Here is a 22,903-nt window from a genome sequence, read left to right on the forward strand (position 1 = left end):
GCAGGGACAGACAGTTGAAATAGGGAGAGGATGGTTAATGGGAGTAGATTGACAGGAAGGAGGAGTGGAAAGAGAGAGAGAGATGAGAGGAGGGTCAAGAAGAATGTCACAGATGGAGGTGGTGTACAAGAGACTCTGTGTGAAATGACACACTTTCTGTAGTCCAGGGGAGAGATGATTCTTTACTAGCCGAAGAAACGACGGGCCGATGAAGGTCAAGCTGGACGGCATGTTCCAGCATGTGCTCACATGATTCACATGCATTCTGTATCTGTCATACACTTGGACAGTGGTGTATCAAATGTCAGGGGGGAGATAGGCAGGTGCCAGTGTTTATTTCTGCATCTGACCTATCTATGTTTGTGGTGACTGCCGACATATTTGCGTGAGTGTGTATTACACAGCAGGAGATGTGGAACCACTGGCTGATGAACATGTGGTTTCCACATCTTCTGCTCCACTCCTCCTCATCGCATCTGGCATGGTCCAGTCTCTTCTGACGAGCCTGTTAAAAGGAATTAGGTGATGAGACTCCCATGGGGGAAGTGTTGAAAAGAGGAGGCTCCGAGCACCCTGAAACCACTTCATGTGGGGATGAGATCCAGTGGGGTGAGATACTCTGTCTGTAGAGCAAAGCAATAAATGCTAAGTGTTTAAATGGGAGACATTGCTATTAACAGCTAAGAAACAACTGAGCAGACTTAACTAGCATCTATTTGGAAAAGAAATGCAACCTGCCCCCATAGAAGGTGCAGGAGTGCTGTGGCCAGGGCCTGCAGCAGTAAGGTATTGCTGGTAGCATAATTAAAAACATAATTTACTATGTGTATTTGCTAAACGGGTTTAAATCCATCGTTGAAAGCTACTGTGATGCATTTTGTCAACACTGCTAAAAACAGTATCATGTATCATGGCCTTTTTGAAAGGAGTGATTGTAAAGTAATTATAAGACATTGGATCAGTTTACTGATATGTTACACAGTCCTTCTTGCCTCATATGTTTGTCCAAACACTCACATAGCATTAAGCCAGTTGTGTGTGAGGCGAGGGGTTGGGTTCGTGGGGGTTATTTTAACAGGACCTCTTGGTCATCAGCCAAAGTCGTTGTGATCCCAGATTGAATTGATTTCAGCCTCTGGCATACAATAATTATTCTTTCCTTTCTCCAAAACTTCAAAAGTCTCTATTAATTCATTTTTTCATTTCTCCCGGGACCAGAAAGAAAAGGCCAGCAACAGAGAAAGGAAATGCAGACGTAAGAATCCAAAAAACAGTAATGGCTCAATTTCATTCTGGAGGAATTTCATTTACTTTACATCTAAGTTTTGCATTGTCAGACATAAAGACGCATAAAGAGATGGAGACACAGAGAGAGAGACAGAGAGAGACAGAGAGAGACACAGAGAGACAGAGAGAGAGAGAGAGAGACAGAGAGAGACAGAGACAGAGAGAGAGAGACACAGAGAGAGACAGAGAGACACAGAGAGACAGAGAGAGAGAGAGAGAGACAGAGAGAGACACAGAGACAGAGAGAGAGAGACACAGAGAGAGACACAGAGAGACAGAGAGAGAGAGAGAGACAGAGAGAGAGACAGAGACAGAGAGAGAGAGACACAGAGAGAGACAGAGAGACACAGAGAGACAGAGAGAGAGAGAGAGAGACAGAGAGAGACACAGAGACAGAGAGAGAGAGACACAGAGAGAGACACAGAGAGACAGAGAGAGAGAGAGAGAGACAGAGAGAGACCAGAGACAGAGAGAGAGAGACACAGAGAGAGACAGAGAGAGACACAGAGAGACACAGAGAGAGAGAGAGAGACAGACAGAGAGAGAGAGAGACACAGAGAGAGAGAGAGAGAGAGAGAGAGAGAGAGAGAGAGAGAGATAGAGAGAGAGAGAGAGAGAGAGAGAGAGGGAGAAAAAGAGGGAGAGAGAGTCATAATTTCTCAGGCCTCTAAAATTACCATGTGGCCACACAGAGATGAAGGCTGATAGATTTTGAGAAATGAAAAGTGAGAGGCATAGGGAAAGAAAGAGAGCGATGTTTTGCGTTGAGCTGTCTTGTCAATCCTCTCATTGACATTTAGCCAGTAATGTTTTTTTCCAATTTAGGGCTGTTTACCAGCAGGTGGATGTGAAAAGGATTGCGTGAGGTGAACAAAATGAAAGTGGCTCTACTCCACATTTTCTCCATCTCCTCATTCTATTCCTACTCCTCTTCTCTCCATAGTATTGTCACACTCCCCCCTCCTTTCATTTGCTCCGTGTCTCCGCCCCGCTGAATGGATAAAGGTGGGGTTAGGGGGGGGGCTCTTGCTCTGAGCCATGCTGCTCGCTTGTCCCCAGAGCAGATCATATTAACATTTTATAAAATCAAGATTTCCTGCATTTAAATAGTTGTGGTTTCCCAACTGGTTCCAGTATCTCGGAGGGGGAATTCAAACCTTCTTCCATTACTCAATGTCAAATTGCTGCCCGCGCTGTTTTTACATACATTGGAAGGGAACGATGCCAGAGTGATTGGAGGGGCAGCTTAAAAACGACAGATTCCTGACGGAGCATCCACAGGTTCCCGCCTGTAGAGGGCCCAAGTGATGAAGGAAAAGACGGAGAGAGGAAGGTGACTCATTCTCACCTTCTCACCGCCGTGTGGTCCAGTTCTCTGAATCATAAGCAGGTGTCCTTACTGCTCTTTTTCCATCCCTCTCACTCGTCTTCCCCTCCTTCTGCCTCTCTGTGGGGTTCTGAAGCCTGAGAAACAGGGAGTAAACACAGGAGCTATGATTCAGCCTGACCCCAGCTCAGGGGAGCAGCAAGAGGAGATAGTTTGTTCAAGTAGAGTAACAACTTTGAGTTCAGCCTTAGCATATAGTCCAACAAAAGGAACACATTGTGTTCTCACACACATTTGCCTTTTACCAATACTAGCTTTTCTCAATATGCAAATGTAAAATTCGATCATGCACTCGCTCTTTGGGCAGCTGCCCAAAAATGCCTCTGACAAACGTCACACCATCTGCTCCCCTGCTGTTGCTTTCGTGCATGGCACTGTGGGATAGCCTTTCATGTCTCAGCAGGGCTCTGCGCTGCCATCATGGCCCTGCTGGCCTGCGACCGATATCATAAAAGCTCTGTGGCCTGAGATGAACCAGCAACCTTCAGTCCAAACCGCTGCTGCAGCTGTTGTTTCTGTCATTGTTGTTATTATGAGAAACACGAGTCCACCATCAGCTTCACATCCTCTGCCTTTTTTTTTTTATTGATGCACGTTTTTTTTCCAATTAGTAAAAGAAAGTGCAACCTTTTGTCAGGAGTTAGGATCTGGGGGGAGTCGGTGGGTTATTCACTTCAGAGCCACCCATTGAACCAGAAAAAGAGAAAGAGTGTATTTTAGCCAAGATAACTATTATTTTAGTGGGACAGCGCTCAAGCAGACCTGCATTAGTCACAGCTAATGCACTATAAAAATAAAAGACTGTCCATGTGGTTAATTTGAGCTGGAGTTTTTACACCTCATCCACCAAAACTTCAGTCCCCCTTTTTTAAAAAGTTTGGCCTAGCGGAAGAAAAACAAAACAAAGTGGAGCGTGAAGATCTCAGCATGGGCTTATTCCTGATTTTCCACACTGATTAATGTTAACCTATATTAGCCCACCTGAGACAGCAGAGCACGACTCATTTTCAGAACAATTTTCATTACATCTCCTGAGTAAACATTTGCTCAAGCCGATGTCAATTCAATTTGTCTGCCGACTGATAAGAGGTAGCTAGCAGTGGAATTTTTAGACATATAGGCATCAGTGAAATAACAGAAGACCTAATAGCAGTGTTGATATTGTTAATAAAAGTAATGGCAGACAAGGCTGTGGATGTCAGCAGCCACGGCCTCAGAGGGAGCTCAGGGAGTCTTCAGTTGCAGAGACATAGTTAAAGTTTAGCAGTCATCACACCTGGGTTGATCATGGAAATTGAAATTATTTCTGTATATTGTGTATTTGCTTTAGTTAGTCTGCCTCCAGTTAACCTTTTAAAGAGACTGTGATTGGTCAATCAGACCCAGAAAGGCAACTCATGCAGTATAGTATTTAGTGGTTTGGCAGAAGCAGGGGTGGGTGACAGGAATGGAAATCAGATCTTTATATACACAATGCTGCCAACAGTCCTGGATTAAATATATTTGTAAATGGTTTTGAATATTGAAACTACTAAGAAAAAGTCCTTAAGGTAGCTCTCCGGGCATTTGAACCAGCTCAGAAGTGTAACCGTGACATCATATAAGAGCCTTCAGCTGATATTTTGCCCTGAGGGCTAGCTGCCACGCATACTCTGTCTTGTGCTTGAGGAAAACACAGATTGTACCCTTCCAGCCAAGGGAATGTCAGCTATTCAGGGTTACATGTTGTTTATCAGATAAGGTACACACACAATCAGTCAGCGGAAACCGACACTGCCCAGACTGAATCATGCACTCACATGCATACGCACACCTGTGTATACACATATGTATACACGCATATTGTCTTTCATACGTACAATTATACATAGTCTTCCTCTTGGACATATACACAGGTGCCTTCTCCTCCCAAAAGGCATTGCCAGAAGTCCAACTCAACATATATAAAACTGTATTTCAATTTAGTTTTTTTCTTTTTCAATCATCCCTACAACAGTTCTTTGAGCTGGTTATCAATTTCATCTCCTCCAAGGCTACAAGTGAAAGGGAACATGACGCAAATTCAACCATGCAAATGTATTCCACTGTGCCATATATGTTCCTCACATATTCATTTCTGTATGCCGTCATGTGTATAGAATATCACAGGTGAAAAAAAACACCCTCTGTGTTTTAGCAACGCAGCTCTGGGAATTCTCTGTGGAGATTCAGCGAGTTTCCGCGCCGGTGGCTCAGCGTTGGGGTTGCGGGTGCACCACTCTGTCACGTACAATTATGAGAAGTTGATTCCAGGAAAACCTGTGTGGTATTTCATACATGATGTAAGCTACAGTTACCTCATGCATTCCTCCCTAACAGTTCAGCTCTACACATATGAATGCACCTACACACACGTGTTGGAACACAAAGCTTTTCACATACCCACACACCAACTTGTTGACAGTGTCTCTGGTAAACAATTGACAAATTCACCGGTTCTCACACACACACACACACACACACACACACACACACACACACACACACACACACACACACACACGTCTTCCTGCCTGGCATCCTTCAGGTGTGCTGCTAAAAGCTCCCTGCCACCACTGATCAGCGGCTGAGTTGTGCAGGTGGCCGAGGGAACCTGAAAAGCTGGTTTAGTTCACACAGGAGCAACAGGGACATTTATGCTAATTTTGGCACAATATGAGAGGAATGAATGGAGACCTAACAGTCATCACAAAATGTGTGAACTCTCACATGAGCTGATTGTTATTCAGTGTGAGAAACAGCTCCAGGACTTCAATGCTAATGGCTGTCCTGTAGCTTACAGTTGCCCGCTGTTTAGTTATGCTGTGGTCATGCAGTGTTGTTATGGAGATGAGCTGTCGTCTTGCTGCGTTGGTGGTCTGCGGTCAAAGAGTTCTTGTTTTTTTCTGACTAGATGAGAAATTAAAGATTGGTTTGTCTGAAGTGAGTCAAATGTAAGGTTGCAATACAGACAGCATAAAAAATCACTTGCTCATTCCTTCTCTAAGACGGGGATTTCCCGTGTCTTCAAAGGGACGTTAAACTATCAATGCTTAATGATGAGCAGACCACTGCAGTCGCTTAATACTTTGTGTGTAAGTGGGGGATCCACAGAACTGAAGTAGTACCTGTTGTGCAATAACAAAGCCTTACAGTAATCCTACTGCTGATGAGTAATCAGGGTTACATTGCGGAGGTTACACTGGTAGCCTCGGGTTAATGTGATGATCAACTCAAGGACACAATAGTAAGAAACCACTGGTGTCCATCTGTGGAGGAGTCTAAATGGGGTTATACAAAAATATGTTGTCATGGATGGAGCAGAACCACCACTGTAAGAAAGAAATATCTGATCCATTGCTAAAAAAACATTTTTTTCTGTAGTTTCAGAGCTCAGTGTGACCCCATAATGAAACACAAAGGGACGCAGAGAAGCACATTGGTTACCAGCTGCGACGGCAATGCTGGTATTGTTTTCAGCTGTGTGTGTGTGTGTGTGTGTGTGTGTGTGTGTGTGTGTGTGTGTGTGTGTGTGTGTGTGTGTGTGTGTGTGTGTGTGTGTGTGTGTGTGTGTGTGTGTGTGTGTGTGTGTGTGTGTGTGTGTGTCATCATGGCAAAATGTGCTCGTGGAGACTCCTACTGTAGGGAGAACTACCAGAGAAGCCATTTTGAGTCATTTGTCAGCTATCTGTCTGTCTGTCTACAAAAAATGTGTGTCTGTGTACAAAACATTGGCGTGGTTCGAGCAAGGGGGGCCAAGGACAAGGTCCCATCCACCCACACACACACTACACACACCTGGGCCGATTTTGCTGGTGTAATCCCTTTGCGAGAAGGCTTCTACTCATGCTGTGTCTTTGGGCCCTCATAAAGTCTTCAAGAAAGCCATTCCTTCACATTTCCTCCAAGAGCACATATATATGTGATCATCTTTAGTCTGTGTCCATAATTCCAGCTGTGTTTTCTCAGCAAATGAAAGACGGACTACAGTAAACGGCAATACACTTCCTTTTAGACTTCTATTTTCCCTTTATGAAGTCTCTAGTCTTTCAGGTATTTTGAAGTCAAATCAGACAGATCAGTGGCAGAGGGTCAGCATGCAGGAAGGGTAGTTCCTTACCCGTAGGGGAGCTTGAATCTGAGATGAAGGACACTACCGTAATTACTGTGTAACGCTGCTGCTACGAAGAAGGATAGAGACGATGCATAAGCACATGAATAAAATTCATATTTCATTACATATGTAAGTTGTTCACTGTGTCTTTTCTTCCAGGTACCATGCAGCCTAGAGTACTGGGACGAGCTCCAGCAGGCCTTTGTTCCATACCGGGAGTTCAGCCTTTCAGAGAGCCATGCCTGCCAGCTGCAGCTGCCCAGCCTCAGCCTCACCGTCCAGCAGAAGGAGCTGGTGGCCTCAGACCTGTGGAGGATAGTGCTCAATAATAATGGAGAGGGAGGAGATGAGCAGAGGTGGGGGGAAATCTGTATTTTATCTTGTACTGTTTCTCTGTGCTTGTAGGTATCTGCATCTGTTGTATGCACACTTGTATATGAGATATTGTGTGTGTGTGTGTCTACAGTACATGTGCTGTCCAGTGTGTGTGTGTGTCTGTTAGGGAAAGTAGAGAGAGGGCGCAAAGAGCTAGCAATGTGTCCCTCGCCCCACATCTGGTGTGCAGGAGCAGGGAGCGGGCTTGGAAGGCGTTCAGATCGGCCTAATGAGATTTCCCAGCACACCAAGTGCCTGTCAGGGCCCATCCGGATTCCTTCCTGCTTACCTTGAGTGTATCTAATCGAGGGAAAGCTCACGGGAAGCAAGAGGAGTAAAGCCCCCTTTGGGTTGGCTCATAAGTTCCTAGGCCTGATCTGGATTGGGCTGGGCTGAGCTGGGATGGGATAGGTTGGTCTGTAACACCTCAAAGGTTTTACTCCCTTCTCACTACGCTTCCTCTCTTCCATGTCTCACCCGACATTCTGTTACATCTTCTGCGCTTCACCCATTTTACATTTTGTTCTGTATTTTTCTCATTTCTTTTTCATCTTAATTTACTCGCCTTTTTCTCTCTTCCCACTTTTTACTTCCTCTCGGGGTTAAAGGAACTTTTAGTGAAAGAGAAATGCCAAGCCCACATTCTGTGTGGCTTAGAGAGCACCAGAGGAGCAGAAAGGGAGGAATAAGAAAACATGTAAGAGAAGAAACAGAGAAAGAAGTCTACATTACCAGATACAGTGTAAAGCAAAATATACATCTGTGTTGCATTACAATCATAGCCCAAACACTACATTTCCTTTATGTTTAAATTATTTGTCTTTTTTGATCAAAATTGATTCTCTTTTTCTTACTCGCTCGTTTCATCTGCTTTACTTTAGTTTCCACCAGAAAAATAACTTGGCTTCCCTGCCAACTGGAAGTAATGAAAATTGTCAACATATGATGCTTATCTTTTTAAGGAGCACTCTGCTGCACCAGCGTTCTTCAGGTCTTGAGCGTTTCCTGCTGGAGTTTTTATGGTGGATCATGGTAGCAGCAAATTACAGAGCAAATGGTCATTCACTTCAATTACCTTCCATTCAACATCATCAACCATGACATGCAATTAATGTCCATGGAGAGGTTCTCCTGGAAACTGTGGCAGTAATAATGTACCTAAACTCACAGCCTCGGACGGACAGCGAGGAGGCCCCCTCCATATTATACTCTGAATAATTGTAGCGTTTATCTCACTGTAGAGTTCGGACAAGGATGTCACACAATTTGTAACTCACTGGGCAAGAGACAAAAGCATTCTAAGAATCACATTATTTTAATTAGTGAGTAGAATTTGTGGCAATTATTCCACAGCTGCGCCTGTGCTTTAAATATTACAAAACAAAGATCAATAATTGTTTGCTATTTGTTCCCTTAAACACTTCTCACAGTCATATGTTACTCATTTTCTCCATTATTACTTTTCATCTGAATATTAGATTTTCCTATTTTCATACTTTTTCTTTGCCCTTTTAGTATTTTAGTGCTCACATGTTTGTTTTTTCAGTCAGAAATACCTCATATATATATATATAATTTATTCTGCCGTATCTCCTCTTCCCCGTCAGTTCGGATAGTGAGTGTGGGTCCCAGCTGCCCTGCGATCAGTTGGTGTCTCCGTTTGCATTGGCAGCCTGCACCCGTGTGGACTCCTGCTTTGCACCCTGGTTCGTCCCCTCCCTGGGTGTGTCCCTTCAACTAGCACAGCTGGACATTCACCTCTGCCACCATCTAGAACAGCTGGGCACAGGTAGGAAGCAGAATACCCCGTCACAGAGGAGGGATTGTAGTCTTGCCTTTGGACAAAGTGACTATATATTTTTTATTGGTGGGGAAACAAGTTCAGCGTTGCGTTCATCACGGTTGCAGCAACTACACATCTAATGGCCATTCACTTTAACTACCTTACCTTCATCATCATACTGTGGCAATAAGTGTAATAGACAATAATAATCTATTGTATTAGTCCCAGGTGGCAAGCTTGTTATTCCTTTTTATTCTAGTACTATTAGATCTTTTGATAGTTACTGTATGACATGTTTCGATCAAATAAGTTTTACAGTCCAGTTTCTAAATATGGAATCTCTGTCTGACTCCTTCAGTTCCATCTCGGCAACTTCGTCCCTTCCTGCCAGACAGGAAGTTACCTCAGGAGCAAGAGTTCATGGTGACTGGTGCTCGGGAGCCGCGGGTCTTCCTGCGCCAGTGGAGCAACGGGCCACGTCATTGTCAAGAGTTCAGCTTTTCAACCCAGCTAGACTGCAAGCTGCTGGAGTACCGAAACCTTACACACCTTCAGTTCCTCCAGCCTTGTGTACTACAGGTAGAGCTCTGTCTAGATATGTTTGATTCAAAGCATTGGTCAGGAAATGTGAAAACAAGTTAGAATTTAATTTCTTTAATTTCTTGTGTGTTTTCAGGCCCAGGCTGCAGCCACCTGCTGCCCCCAGAACACCACACTGGATGTGAATGTGTTTATGGAACCGGTGTTCCTTAATATCAGCCAGTATGCCATCCACACTGTGGACACTGCCCTGCACAGCTGGCAACAGGTAACACAGAGTTACCTTTATACACGCTTTATAACACACTCCAAAGAATACAAATGTATAACCTCCATCAAATTAATTCAAACAATCATCAAATATTTATAAAGCACAATATCACAAATAAAAACATTGTACAGCATATGAGCTGCCATGGAAACAACAGGCCCATTGTAAACTATAGATTATTGATATTGCTTTCAGAGCTTTGGAAAGAGGTAGCCTGTCTGACGACTGGCAATTTGAAAAGTTTACTGTCGGGGAGGGGCCGGCTAGATGTTAAACTTTTGATCTTACAGTAGTGTGACACACCAAACAGTTTTTTGTATTATAGGGAGGGAAAGTAAAATATATTTTTGACCAAGGAAAATTAGGAAGATAAAAAAATAACCGGCTTTTATGTGACTCACAACGACTATATAAAGTTTTCACTAATATGTATCTTTGACAAATAATTCCATCCCTTCCTTGACCCAGGGCCCGGGACAGCTGCCTTGCTGACGTGCATTTGAAGTGACCAAAGTAATCAGTAATATGGTCACGTAGTTTGCAAAGTATTGGAGGACAACTTGTTCACTTGTACAGTTAAATAGTGGGATACAATCAGTGATTCATACATTTAAGCGAACAAGGGATTTGCCGTGTTGTTTAAACGCTCAGGAAATACGTAGAACATGTAAGCGCATTTAGAGACTATGCCGAAAGACGGTCTTTTGTCTCGGATGGAGTATCAACATCAACATCTCACAACAAAGGGGATTTCATGAGAATGGATTCAGTTGTATGCAAGTGGTAATAAAATGGGCAGGATGGAACTGCCTTTCACTTTGCTGTAAACTCTGACTAAGAGGCTACAGTGTGTCTGTTCTTGAGCTTCTCGTCCATCCTATGGCCGTCGTCATCTCTCAGTTCTCAGCTCTCAGCACTGCCTCTGGTAGCCAGGATACTTGTGTGTGAAGTGATGCCCATGAAAACATGGTAAAACTTGAGTAGTGACACCTGCCAAGAATTCATCTGGCCCTGATCCTCCACCCACTTGTCTATTGCACACACAGGACTGACACACACACACAGACACACACAGACACACAGACACACACACACACACACACACACACACACACACACACACACACATACACATACACACACACACACACACACACACCCTGGCCTCTCTGGCTTTGTATGCCCTATCATGGCTCGGCTCAGCTCAGCTGTGGCTCTGCTGACTCATATACTGGCCTCTGGAGACGTGAGGTACTCTCATGGTTTCACATGCATACAGACTCTCACTGCCAGGTGAAAGAAATAATAACTTGTGTTTTTCTAGGAACAGCTGTGGTCTCTTACCTGTGGAAAATAAAATTAAACAAGCTGTATAGGAAATCTACTATAAAATGATTGTTCTGGCTGGCAGTTTAATGCCTTTGTTTTTACTCAGTGGCATCATTGACTCATCAAAAGCTCTGACCGACCGTGTTGGATAATCAGCCATAATTGACCCTTGGCTTCATCATTGCATCATTTAGGGCAAGCTAGCAAATGTTCCCTATTTCTGCTGGTTAAATTAGCCATAAATAAGACTTTCAAGCGTTGATGTTGTTGTAATGAATGGTCATATTGCAGCTTTACTGGAATGTTATGGACATTTTGGTATCCATGGTGGGCTTTACACACAACATGCCAAGCATGATTACTTAGGATATAAGTTGGTTGTATGATTTTTGCCAAGGTTTTTCTAATACTGAGTAGGTGATATGTTTGGCATTTTGAATGCCATCTTTGCCCAGTATCTTGAGAGCCACGCACACACAGAATACTCTTCTTCACTTGCACACGACACAGTCAAACAAAAACCCTTCACTGGTACGGGATTGATTCATAAAATGATTAAGCTTGCTTTACTGTCTTGATTGGACTAAACAGCAGCAGCCTTGTTACACAACCTTTTTACTACCTCCAACCTTTACCACTTTGCTGAACACAAGAGGAAAAACACACCATAATTATAAGGCAAATGTGTTGGATGTGGGTTTGGTAGTTCTGGAGTAAGGAGTACAGAGAGGTCAAGTACAAAAGGCTGATTTATTTTATTTTGTAGAAATATTTGGTCCACCTCAGAGAAAGTTGTGAACACTTAGATCATGGAATATTGTTTCCTTTTTGGGGTTTTCACTGAAACACAATCTTGTATGTGGTGAGAAAACCTTGTATGGGTGCGATTAAGCACAATCTTTCTGGTGGTGAGGTGCACTATAGGGGCCGATGTAAAGGACCGCCCTGTTACAATGTATCTGATAGTGGGTTACATTCCAAACACACCCATGCACACAGTGTCCATGCATAGAAAAACTTGATCCTAATTGAGAACGTAATCAGAAGCAGTTGGAAATGTTAACAGGCTCTGTCCTTCCGCAACAGAAGGATGTATCCTAACATGTGTAATTGTTTCAGTGATTTTCATGTTTCCTGGTGTCAAGGCTGGCAGGCAGGCCTGTTGTGATGTGGCCTGTAGGGTCAGCATTGAACCGTGGAGAGAGATTCCTCAACTACCACACAATTGAAACCTCACAACCCAGACATGGTCATACCAGACCACCACAACCAGAACAGCTGGAGCACTTCCAGATGCAAAGCAATCAATAGAAATAAAAGACACGGTTTGGTATATGGTTGGAATCTATTCTCATATAGCTACAGTATGTTATGATATACAGTTGTAGTTATGGTAACGTGGATTGCTCATGATAACATCACCAAGGTCTTTCTGGCAGTCATAAGTACAGATGCATAATGGCTTGTCATTAATATTGACATTAATCCATATTCCATCTATTATGACACTCAGCATGTTGCCATCTTCCGCAGTGCTTCTCTTTAGCTCTAATCGAGTCCTCACTGACAATTCTGACAACAGGTAGATCACTCAAAATTTAGGTTGCCCTTGGCTCAGGAGGTGGAGCAGGTTGTTTACTAATCACAGAGTTGGAGGTCTGATCCCAGGGGTCTACGGGTCCTCGAGCAGGATGCTGAACTCCAAGTTGTTCTCAAGCGCCGTCCTAGTTTAGTGTACAAAATGATCAATGATCTGGCTTCTCCACGATTAAAAGAGTTCATATCACTGCGCTGGGAAGACAAATAGGACGACCAACAGTTAGAGCAACACATTATTGGAGCTCAGTACCGAGTTATATAAGAGGGTGCTGTCAGCCTTGCTGGTTTTAAATGAAATCATGGCTAAAATCAACCCAATCACGCATGAACACAAACACTTGATGTGTCTTAATGTTGTGAAATCTTGTGGTTGTGCTGCTTTAATGTTGTTGATGTTGTTGTTGTATAGTGAATATGTACTGTCTTGTATTTGTGTTCTTACACTGTTCATTTTCAGAGATGTCATTCTCTGCTTCCTGCTCAGGGATTGCAGATGTAAATGAGTTTATAACTCTGGTACAGCTAAAACGCTGTGCACTGTCCATATCAAATAAATAAATAAATAGAAACAAAACTTCTTGAGTTGAAAAAACCAAGATGATGCCCAATATGCCAAATTTGGTCTTTAATACGGTCGTCTACAAACCAATTGGTGATGGTGACTGCTTACACTTCTTATATACAGTCTATGGCTGTTCCTAATGGGTAGGGTAGAGCCTCGTTTTTTTTTCTTCTTCTTGTTCTTTATTTGCCTCTGCTTTTGTTCGATAGCCCATATGGCCCCGAACCTCAGCCCCCCACCACTCTAACCTCAGGCCCCATGCCTCCATTTTCAATTCTCAGTCCCTAGCCCCACTTTCAATCTTTTCTCCCCCCAGCCTGTAACCCCAGGGAAGTGGCTTTGGTGGAAAGCCACACGAAAGCCCAGTAGTATTTACACACTCTGCTTTCTCACAGAGCATTCACAGGCTGTTACATGTGCAATTGAGACAACAGGAATTTTTCTCCTGTTATTTCTTTCCCCCCCGGTCCTCCCATATTCCTTTGCAACCGGAAAGAAAGTGATAGAGAGATCAGGTTCCTGTTTGTAGCAGATGTGGGGAAGAGGGTCATCTAAAGCAGAATATATAGGTGATTGTAGATCTGATTATTGTTTCATTGTGTACCTTTTACAAGTTTCAATATCTTCTCCACAGCGTCTTGTTTCATGATTTTATTCTTTTGAGTGGGTGTCATTATTTACAATCGGTTTTCCAGACATTTTACTGTACCTTGCCATTTATATATGTGCCACTCTACCATGCAGATCTGGGCTTGACTCAATGAAAACTTAAGTAATAGTATCTGGGCGGATTAGTGAAATGGATCCTTTGATTCCTGGTAGGACTGTGTCTGAAGAAGAAGCTGTCATCTTATGCTCTTTAACAAGGAAGACGTGTTGACTGTTTAAATATCTCTGTCTTAATATTTGTCCACTTAAAATCCCTGGATAGACGGAGAGTGATTATGATTACTGCAGAAAGCTTTTCTGATGTGTGTATCATGTTGCCTCATGAATCGGAGCGGAAAGACGATACCATCAAAGAGTGGGCTTAGCAATGGCATCTTAAGATGGCAGCAGGAAGTTTGTAAATCGCAGTGTCAGATTCGAAAGGGAGCACAGATAGTGTTCCACTATAAAACTGGAAATGGATTTGAACCCACTGTCGCAGCTGTCCCCTCTATATTTTCCTCTCTCTACCTCTCTCTCAAATCTTTCATCAAGTGTTCTTTTTAATGGTGTAAACTTTCCCATCCGTTTTCAATAGCATCAGCAACCCCAGGACCCTGAACGTGCTTGGCAGTCAATCTCTGAGCTTTTACTGCCAGCCTCTTTTAACCATCAACCATCAACCCCTGCCATTTAAAAGTATACAGCAGGCTGGGGTCCCTCTTTGTTAGGATAGTGGAGTAGTTATTGAGAAGCTGTCTGAACCACAGTCATGTGCATCAAGAGTCAGGGAGGAGTGTGCAGGAGAGATCCCATCAGGGCCTGAGAGCCTTTGGAAGAAGCTCAAGTAAAACTTACACATACACTTGCACCCACGCACTCACTATCCAACTCACATGCAAACTATGTGCTGTTTTGAAATTGTGTACTTGAATTTCTGTATGCAGGAGACTTGACACACTCTCCCTCTCCCTGTTAAACCAGTGTTTTCAATAGAAGGCCAGTGAGCTCTTCGCTCTTGCATGCAAGGTGACGTATGAGTGGACAGCATCGCTGTACGACTCGCATGACTTGAGTGTTCTGTGAGGCTTTCTCATTGACCCATTGCTGTAGGTGGGCCAGCCTCCACCATATTGTTTTCTCCTAACAAACCACATATATTGATGACTGTTACTAACAGGAATGCCTGCTTCGTGGCCCACTTTGTTTCAAGCATTGAGAAAATGTGAGGAAAGACCATGCACACACAAACGAAGTTGCCATTTGAAATTAACTGTTTATCTCACAAGATTAAATCTAGCCGCACAAAGAGGGATGTGAAAGGTTTTGGTAAAAAGAGAGGCCTCATGGAAGTTTTATGTGGGACCAGGGGGTAGATTTGGCTCCAAAGCCCAGTCTAAGCTGCTTCAGCCTGGATAGCTGTCAGACTGTGATGTGATTCATTCCCCTGTTGAGGTTATGTTGCTCCCGCGGATGATATCACTCATCTCTTTCTCCTACTGACTGACAGCTGCACTACGAAGATCTGCATTTAAAGATTGAGAATGCATGCATTGTTGACACCTGTAAATGTGCTTATACACACACTACACACACATTGTACATTATACTCCCACCATAAACATGCACACCTGGAAGTATTTGCTCACTCTTTTATTCACAAGCTCTCTTTCTCCTGTCTCCCCCTCTTCTTTATCCATCCATCCACTATCCCCCCTGTTTTCTCTCTCAGAATGGGAACCCGCAAGCTGAGGAACTGGTCTACAGCCACTACGTGATCTGTAACGACACCCATGAGACGCTGCGCTTTGGCCAGGTGGACACAGATGAGAATGTGCTGCTGGCCAGCCTCCACAGCCACCAGTACAGCTGGAGATCCCACAAGTCCCCTCAGGTAGCACACGCACGCACACGCACACACACACACACACACACACACACACACACACACACACACACACACACACACACACACACTGTGATAACATAGTAGGGTATTAGCACAAGCAGTACACACATAGAAACATAATACACAGATGATACCTACATAAACTTACACACACATACAAGTTTCTGTACCTGGATGTGCTACATGTACTCACTGTGTTCAGAGACACCCGGTAAATATATAAAGAAAGGCTTAGCATATACTTTAGATACAGTCTATGATCCATACTCATTGACTTGAGCATGCAAGTTGTGTCCACAGGCTTATAGAGGTTTACATACACACACAAACCGTCATCAGCGTGCAGCCTCTATCTGTGTGTTTCTGTCAGCGCTCTCAGACAGTACCCTGACAGCATTGTTAAAGAAGATTGATTATATTTAACCCTTTGTGGTATGAGGTTGAGCGGAGGGTGGGCTGGCGATCTGTGGCATATGTGTGGGTGTTTGGTGCGCACATGTTTCATGACCCCCATATGTTCCATGGCGAGTGTGAGAAAGTCAGGTTTGAGAAAAGACATGGCCATAATTGCTCTGGGTAAGTCAAGTTGTATTAATCATCAACCATGGTTAATCTGTGCTCTTACCTCACTCTTACACACACACACACACACACACACACACACACACACACACACACACACACACACACACACACACACATTTGGAGAGTGGCAGTGATGCATATCAGCGCAGTGAATACCACATCTCATTTTAGCAGAGAGTCAAAATGACCTCTGTATTTTCTGGGATGTTTTGGAAGAGAGATTGTCCGAATGGGCCAAATGTCATCATAGATGAAGAATGTGATTCCAAGATGGTTCTGTCATGTATTATTCCATCATGTGTTTGTGGTATATATAAAAAATGTGTTCTCAAGATGAACATGATTTGTGAAACTAGATAAATATGAAAAAGTGCAACTTTGCCAAAAACACTCAGCTAACTTATTGAGCTTAATGATAAAATGCCTGCCAATGTGTCCGCCTCACCAAATTGTAGCGCACACTCCTAATTACATTTTGGGGTTATAATAATAGTGGTCCTGATAAGAGAAAGGGTTGTATTTCTTTAATGGTCATGCAAGTGTGTTTTTGTAGCTCGTACAAATCAGTTTCTAGACGGTGTCTTAAGTGGTCGTGCTGTTTTGCTTAAGTCCCATGATGCTTTGGAGTGTCTAAAACAACTCTGATCATCACAAGCCATCAGTCCCCAGACCCCTCTACTCTCCTATCTTTCCTCTTTCTATCTGTGAGCCTAGCCTAGACCTTGCCCTTAACCCTGGACCTCTCGCCTACTTGTTAATTATATTACCAACCTCAGGTCCTATCCTGCACTTATAACTTTCAGGCTGCCCATTTGTGCCACTTTTGTGTCACTCTAACTCCACTCGTCATTTCCAGTTTCTCTTTAATTAAAATGTAATAACCATGTTAAACAACAACCTACAGTGCATCCAAACAGTGTAATGCTGCAACTCCTCGAGGTACATCAGTAAACAATTTTCAGCTTGGGACCCACAGTGCAATTATCTCACTCATACTGGGGATTTGCTAATGCTTTGCGTAGTATTCTGTGTCTTTTCTCGCCATGCACTGTAGGGACCCACCAGACAAAGGCCAAAACCTTTTTCAGGCCCACACACCCTAAACCACAGTTTACAAACAATGCTGTACAATTTTCCCTTGACGTCGGCCTTGTCCAATTCTCTTTATTCCTGATGCTTCACCTCCATCAGCTTGATGAGATCAGTAGACCTGGAAAGTCTCTGGCCTCCACGCTGTTTTGGGGTTTCTGCTGGACGTTTTTCTTAACACTCCAACTACAGCTCACAGCTTCCCAGCGCTACCCTTGTCCCTTTCTCTATCCCCCTACTAGCGCAGTCTGGTGTTTGCAGCCACGCTGGCTGAGCTTATGAGCCCGGCTCTGGCGTGTCCTGCCACTGGCCTTCCCCTCGCTGTCCTGTTCTGTCTTAGACTCGCTAGAAGGCGACGTTTTCCATTTTATCTCTGTCACACCCCAGTGAGTGCTCGGGATCATGGCCTGACATTCTAGTCCGTTCTCATACAGTTCTCTTTTTGTACCTTGTACCTTCCAATCATCATTCATGGTCACATTGCTCTGCCCTGGTTTGACCCTGTCCACTCTGTTGACATGAAGTCATGACTCCCCCTCCCTTAATTTTACCCTCCTAGGTCTCTTAACCACCAATCTACCATTCGTACCATCACTCTGTCTAATGTTCATCTATCTTTACCTCCCAACCTTGTCCCTTTTCCCCACTTTATCCAACCTACACACATAGTACACTTCCCCCGCCCTGTTGTTCATGGCCAATCTTGTCTTGCCCGGGAGACCTGGGGCCTGTCACGAAGGCAGACCATCAGCCTGTCCTCATGGCTCTGGTATGATGTGTGTCCCAGCTGACCTGTCCCCAGGCTCTCACACACACACACACACACACACACACACACACACACACACACACACACACACACACACACACACACACACACACTGTTGTAAGGTAATCTGTCCCCCTTTCTCTCTCCGGCTCCCCCCGAAAACCCACTGGACATGAAATCATCTTGAAAAGAGGAAGATGGGGGGAGTGAAGAAGAAGGAACAAAGGCAGAATGTACATGGAAATATGAGAATTTAAAAAGGAGAGTAGCACAGAGTTGTCAAGGGGGATACTGTACAGGCCTATTTTAGAAAATGGGAGGACATGGAAAAAAGGAAGCAAGGTCAAAAGATGAGCCATGCTCTTAACACTCACATATTGGCCTGGAGAACTCTACAGTGGCAACAAAGCCAAAAATGTGTCTGCTCGCTATCTTGCTATCCCTCCCACCTTCCCCATTTCTCGTAGTTTATGATTCACAAGCAATGTATTAAGGAAGTATAGATAAGTAGATTTGCCAACTATGCTTTATTGTCATGCATTAAATCCTTTAATCCTATCTTCTGTATGTGGCAGTCCATAGAAACAGTCCAAAAGAGAGCGAGGAAAGAACTTCCTAACTGAACAGCCTGCTGTTGTTTCAGCTTGAGCTAAAACAGAGAGGCATATTTAAAATCCTGCAATCTCCTGTGTGTGCCTTTGTGAAAGAAGAGTGCTTAATGTGTGTGATCCTGAGCGGTATAACCAGTGTACACTTCCCACGATGTTGACATACCTCCGACTATCTGTCACTTCTCTCAGAAGAACGCTCAGGCAGAGTGTTTTTGCAGTGAAATGTGAACCTCAGCTCAGGTCACACACCCTCTCAGTGCTCCTCTGTTTCTTTCCGTCTTCCTTCTTCTCTCTCTAGCCCCCTGTTTCTGCTGTCACTCATAACCATAAGATGCATTAAAAGGGTTGATTGAGGCAGTCATGTCCTTAGAGCCCACTGTGGTCTAACACTTGATCAAAATCATATCCATACGTGCACACCCAGACCCACACACACACACACACACACACACACACACACACACACACACACACACACACACACTGTGATCAAATGTTTCCTAAGGCCTGGAGTCTGTCAGGCTCAGCTCTCAGTCTAATTTCTCTCTTCAGGCTCAGCATGCCTTCACATCCCAGCATTTGCCAAGGTGAAGACGTTTATAAACACTCACAATTTCCCCCATTTTTTATCATTTTAATTATTTTCTTTCTTTTATATCAAATATAAGAGAGAACAATAGATGGATGGATACATGCCAACATGAACGTGCGTATGACTACAAACTCTCTATAATCAAGTACAGTTTATATCTATCTCACACACACACACACACACGCTCACTGTCCACACCCTGCTGTTTTTCAGGGCTCTGGCGTGTGGTGTGGTGTGGATGGTTGAAATATCTGGCTGCTTGGTACAGGATGCAGCCTAGCTGATGGAAATCCCTGTGGTTAGTGTGGTTAGCAGAGAGAGGGGCGTTAAAAGACCCCTAGATTTGTGAAGGACTTTTTAAGTGCCTACAAGGAATATTCACAATTTAAATAAATTGTAATTTACTCCAGGATCAGGCTTCTACTGAGGAGCTAATCCTCTCTTTTTCTGGATACGTGTCTTTGTGTGTTGGTGGTGTGTGTGTAGGGTGTAGGGTGTATTTAATGCGTTAGTGTTGTGTTGGTGTGCGTGTGTGTGGTTCCCAGGGGTAATGTCCTGAAGATAGCAGCCCAGGACTATTAGTTTGCGGCGAGATTGGCCGTGTTGTTGGAAGCAGGCATGACAGGGAGGTATTTGGTATGAGTGAGAGTGTGTGTGTGCGTGTGTCAAGGAAGTGAGAGAACGTTTACACTTTGTGCTTGTTTGTGTGTGTATGTCTGTATCCGTGTGTTTTCATTTATGTGTGTATTGTTGCGTATTGCCATAGGTCCTTTGCTGTGTCAATCTGTTCCAGTTTTCAACCTACAGCAGGGTTCAACTTTTACAGCCATTATATAAAGTAGGTATATTTATTCCCTTAAATGTATCAGCTGTCTGTCTAGTATGATTTCATATTTCACCGTCCCGACCCATTGTTTAAGAAACGCTGCGCTCAAGTGAAGCGGTTTAGTTGTGCTGTTCATCCAAGATTGTGTCTGTAACCACAGTTTGGCTGACCCTTTGGGGAGATATTAACTCCAATCACGTTAACCCACACATTGACTGATGAGAGAGAGCGAGAGAGAAGCAGATGAAAGGGGCTGCTGTCCATTTTGATCCCTGGAGAAAACCTACACTTTCCTGTTGTTTATCTTCAGAGCTGGGTTAGGCTGACCTTTTTAAACTGACATGTACTTGTAGGCATTACCTTAGGTAATGAAAAGAATAGTCGAAAGGGAACACTGCATCACCATCGTGTCTAAGAAGATGCATTATGTACTGATTTCTTTTTTATGTGTCTATGGAAACAAGATACAAGTGTTGTGTGAGTCAGTGGGTCAGAAGCTAAGTCAGTCCTTGGAGAGAGAGGATCATCATGTCTTCCTGGGTAGGATAACCTCAGACAAACAACAGTCATCGCTGGGCGAGGTTACAGCCTTATTCAGCTATTCACCATTCACATTCCTGCTCCAGGTTACACGGTCCATGTCGAGTGAGGAGGACTTGGCCTTCTTAGTCAGCACAGCTCAAATAATACAATAGAAAGTAAAGGAAAAGATTAGTGAAAAAGGTAAGAATATTACAAATAAAATATGAACTAAAAGTTTGAAGATTGGCTGCTCTGTCAGATGGTTAAGTAAAACCACTATCCAGGAATCACCCTGTCTGTGTCCTCATCTTACTCACTGAGATAAATGAATACATTAATGAATCTAAGCCAGATCCAGAGTAATGCAAATACATTATTTAAAAATAAGTGCGTGTCTTCTGAGGATTTAGGATTAAGAATTAGCCATACAGATTACATATGCACACTTAACACTTTTCATGTTACCAGGATGTTTACACTTGCTCCCCAGGGCACAGGCCTCACTCTTTAGCTTTAAGGTTTGTTGAGCAAACACCTCTGTTCATCTCAGTAACTGGACCTCCATTCTCAAGTCTATATCAGCTCACTGGACATATTAGCCAAAGGCCTTTATGCTTTTGTTCAGTTTTTGTTAGTATGTATTGTTAGTATATGTCACTGGAGGGCTGAAACTACTTCTCCCAGCAGTGCTAGTTGGGAGCGGGCTTGATTAGTGATTAATAGGATACGTCTGGAGAAGTTCTGAACCTCATGTAAAAACAAAGAAAAAGTTTCAACAGCATAATGTTGCCAGTCATTTTTTAAATCAATGACTGCTGAATATTCTGGGGACCCATTCTCATCTTTCTGCAACCCACCATTTGGTCCTCATCCAACCATTGTAAAACAATGTACATTCCCCAGCTTTCTACCACAGCTGTCACAGCCAAGACTTTCATGAGAAATACAGGGAGGACAGTGACCCTCCACTTTCATCAGCGCTTTTTCTTTTTATCTCTGTGCACTTCATTCCTGCTCATCCCACCAAACTCAGCTCCTAATATTTACAAGACTTTGTTTTCTCACTCTTACTGACATGCTGTAAAATTTTATTTTGATTCCATGTTGTATATCTGATGAGCCATTGGTCTGTCATGACTCTGTGTGTGTATATATATTTGAGTAATTCCACTCCCTGTGTAGTTTGTCCCAGAGGAAGCTTTCCCTCTGACATGAGGAGATTAATTTAATTATCATGTTGATGAGAGCTGAGCAGCTAGTATCTCATATTTGTTTTTCTATGTAAATCTTTTTAAACATGCCAATGTGTTAGCAGTTTAAAAACGATGTTTTCATCCTTTCCATCAAGTCCTCGGCCTTGAAACTACAACAAAGAGTCTCAAACCACGGGTTGCAGCCCTGTTTGGGCAGCAGAACTGTTTCTGGTTGGTGTCCACATGACAAAAGTGTTGGTATTTTTTAATGACCCTGGGCCACATTGTGACAGCAGAACTATTCAATTGAGATCCCAGTCTTAACAAGTTCACCAACCTGGGTTGTACTATGACGAAAGTTACAGATCGAGGTCTCTCTCTGTGGTCGATGTCTTTTGTTTTGACAAGATCTTCATTAAGTTGTGTATAGTTTAAGTCAAATTTAAATGATATCAAAAATGGTCAGATTTACCCTCACAGTGTAGTATACACTATTCCTTTTCCTTTCAGTGTGTAAGCGGCGGATGGATGGAGCAAGAGAGAGAGCGGGAGAGATATATATATATATATATATATATATATATATATATATATATATATATATACTTTAGTGATCACGAGGGAAATATAGGATGAAGGGAATTTAGGTTGAAGGACCCCGTAAAATGTCCCACAAGTTACATTTTATTTGGTAGGACATGTAAAAGAAATACAGAAAATTACTTTAGTAAGGAGTGAACATGTGCCCCAAGTATAAGTGTAAAATATGTTATAACAATTAATGTAGACTTTCAATGCATTCAATAGTGATATCTCTCTCCTGTCATATGAGTCTAATGTACCAAAATAGGAGAACTGCACTAACCTCGGGGGAGTATTGTGTGCTTTGTGAAA

General features: G+C 43.2%; 1 protein-coding gene across 6 annotated transcripts in view; it reads left to right on the plus strand.

Annotated features, from left to right (window-relative positions):
* vps13b (vacuolar protein sorting 13 homolog B) overlaps positions 1-22,903 on the plus strand; it is a 315,620-nt gene that overhangs the window by 252,252 nt on the left and 40,465 nt on the right. For 5 of the 6 annotated variants that reach the window (XR_003833763.1, XM_029452593.1, XM_029452596.1 and 2 more), the window contains exons 42-46: positions 6,966-7,162; positions 8,789-8,970; positions 9,323-9,543; positions 9,641-9,772; positions 15,646-15,807. Coding sequence is in view for 5 of the 6 variants with exons in the window: in XM_029452593.1 (XP_029308453.1) it covers positions 6,966-7,162; positions 8,789-8,970; positions 9,323-9,543; positions 9,641-9,772; positions 15,646-15,807 (894 nt within the window). In the remaining variant the exon portion in view is untranslated. Of the gene's footprint in view, positions 1-6,965; positions 7,163-7,789; positions 7,882-8,788; positions 8,971-9,322; positions 9,544-9,640; positions 9,773-15,645; positions 15,808-22,903 lie in introns of those variants that run through there. The other variant, XM_029452597.1, reaches the window with a different exon arrangement.

This window comes from Cottoperca gobio, chromosome 16 (genome assembly GCF_900634415.1).
Source record: "Cottoperca gobio chromosome 16, fCotGob3.1, whole genome shotgun sequence".
Classification (NCBI taxonomy): Eukaryota; Metazoa; Chordata; class Actinopteri; order Perciformes; family Bovichtidae; genus Cottoperca; species Cottoperca gobio.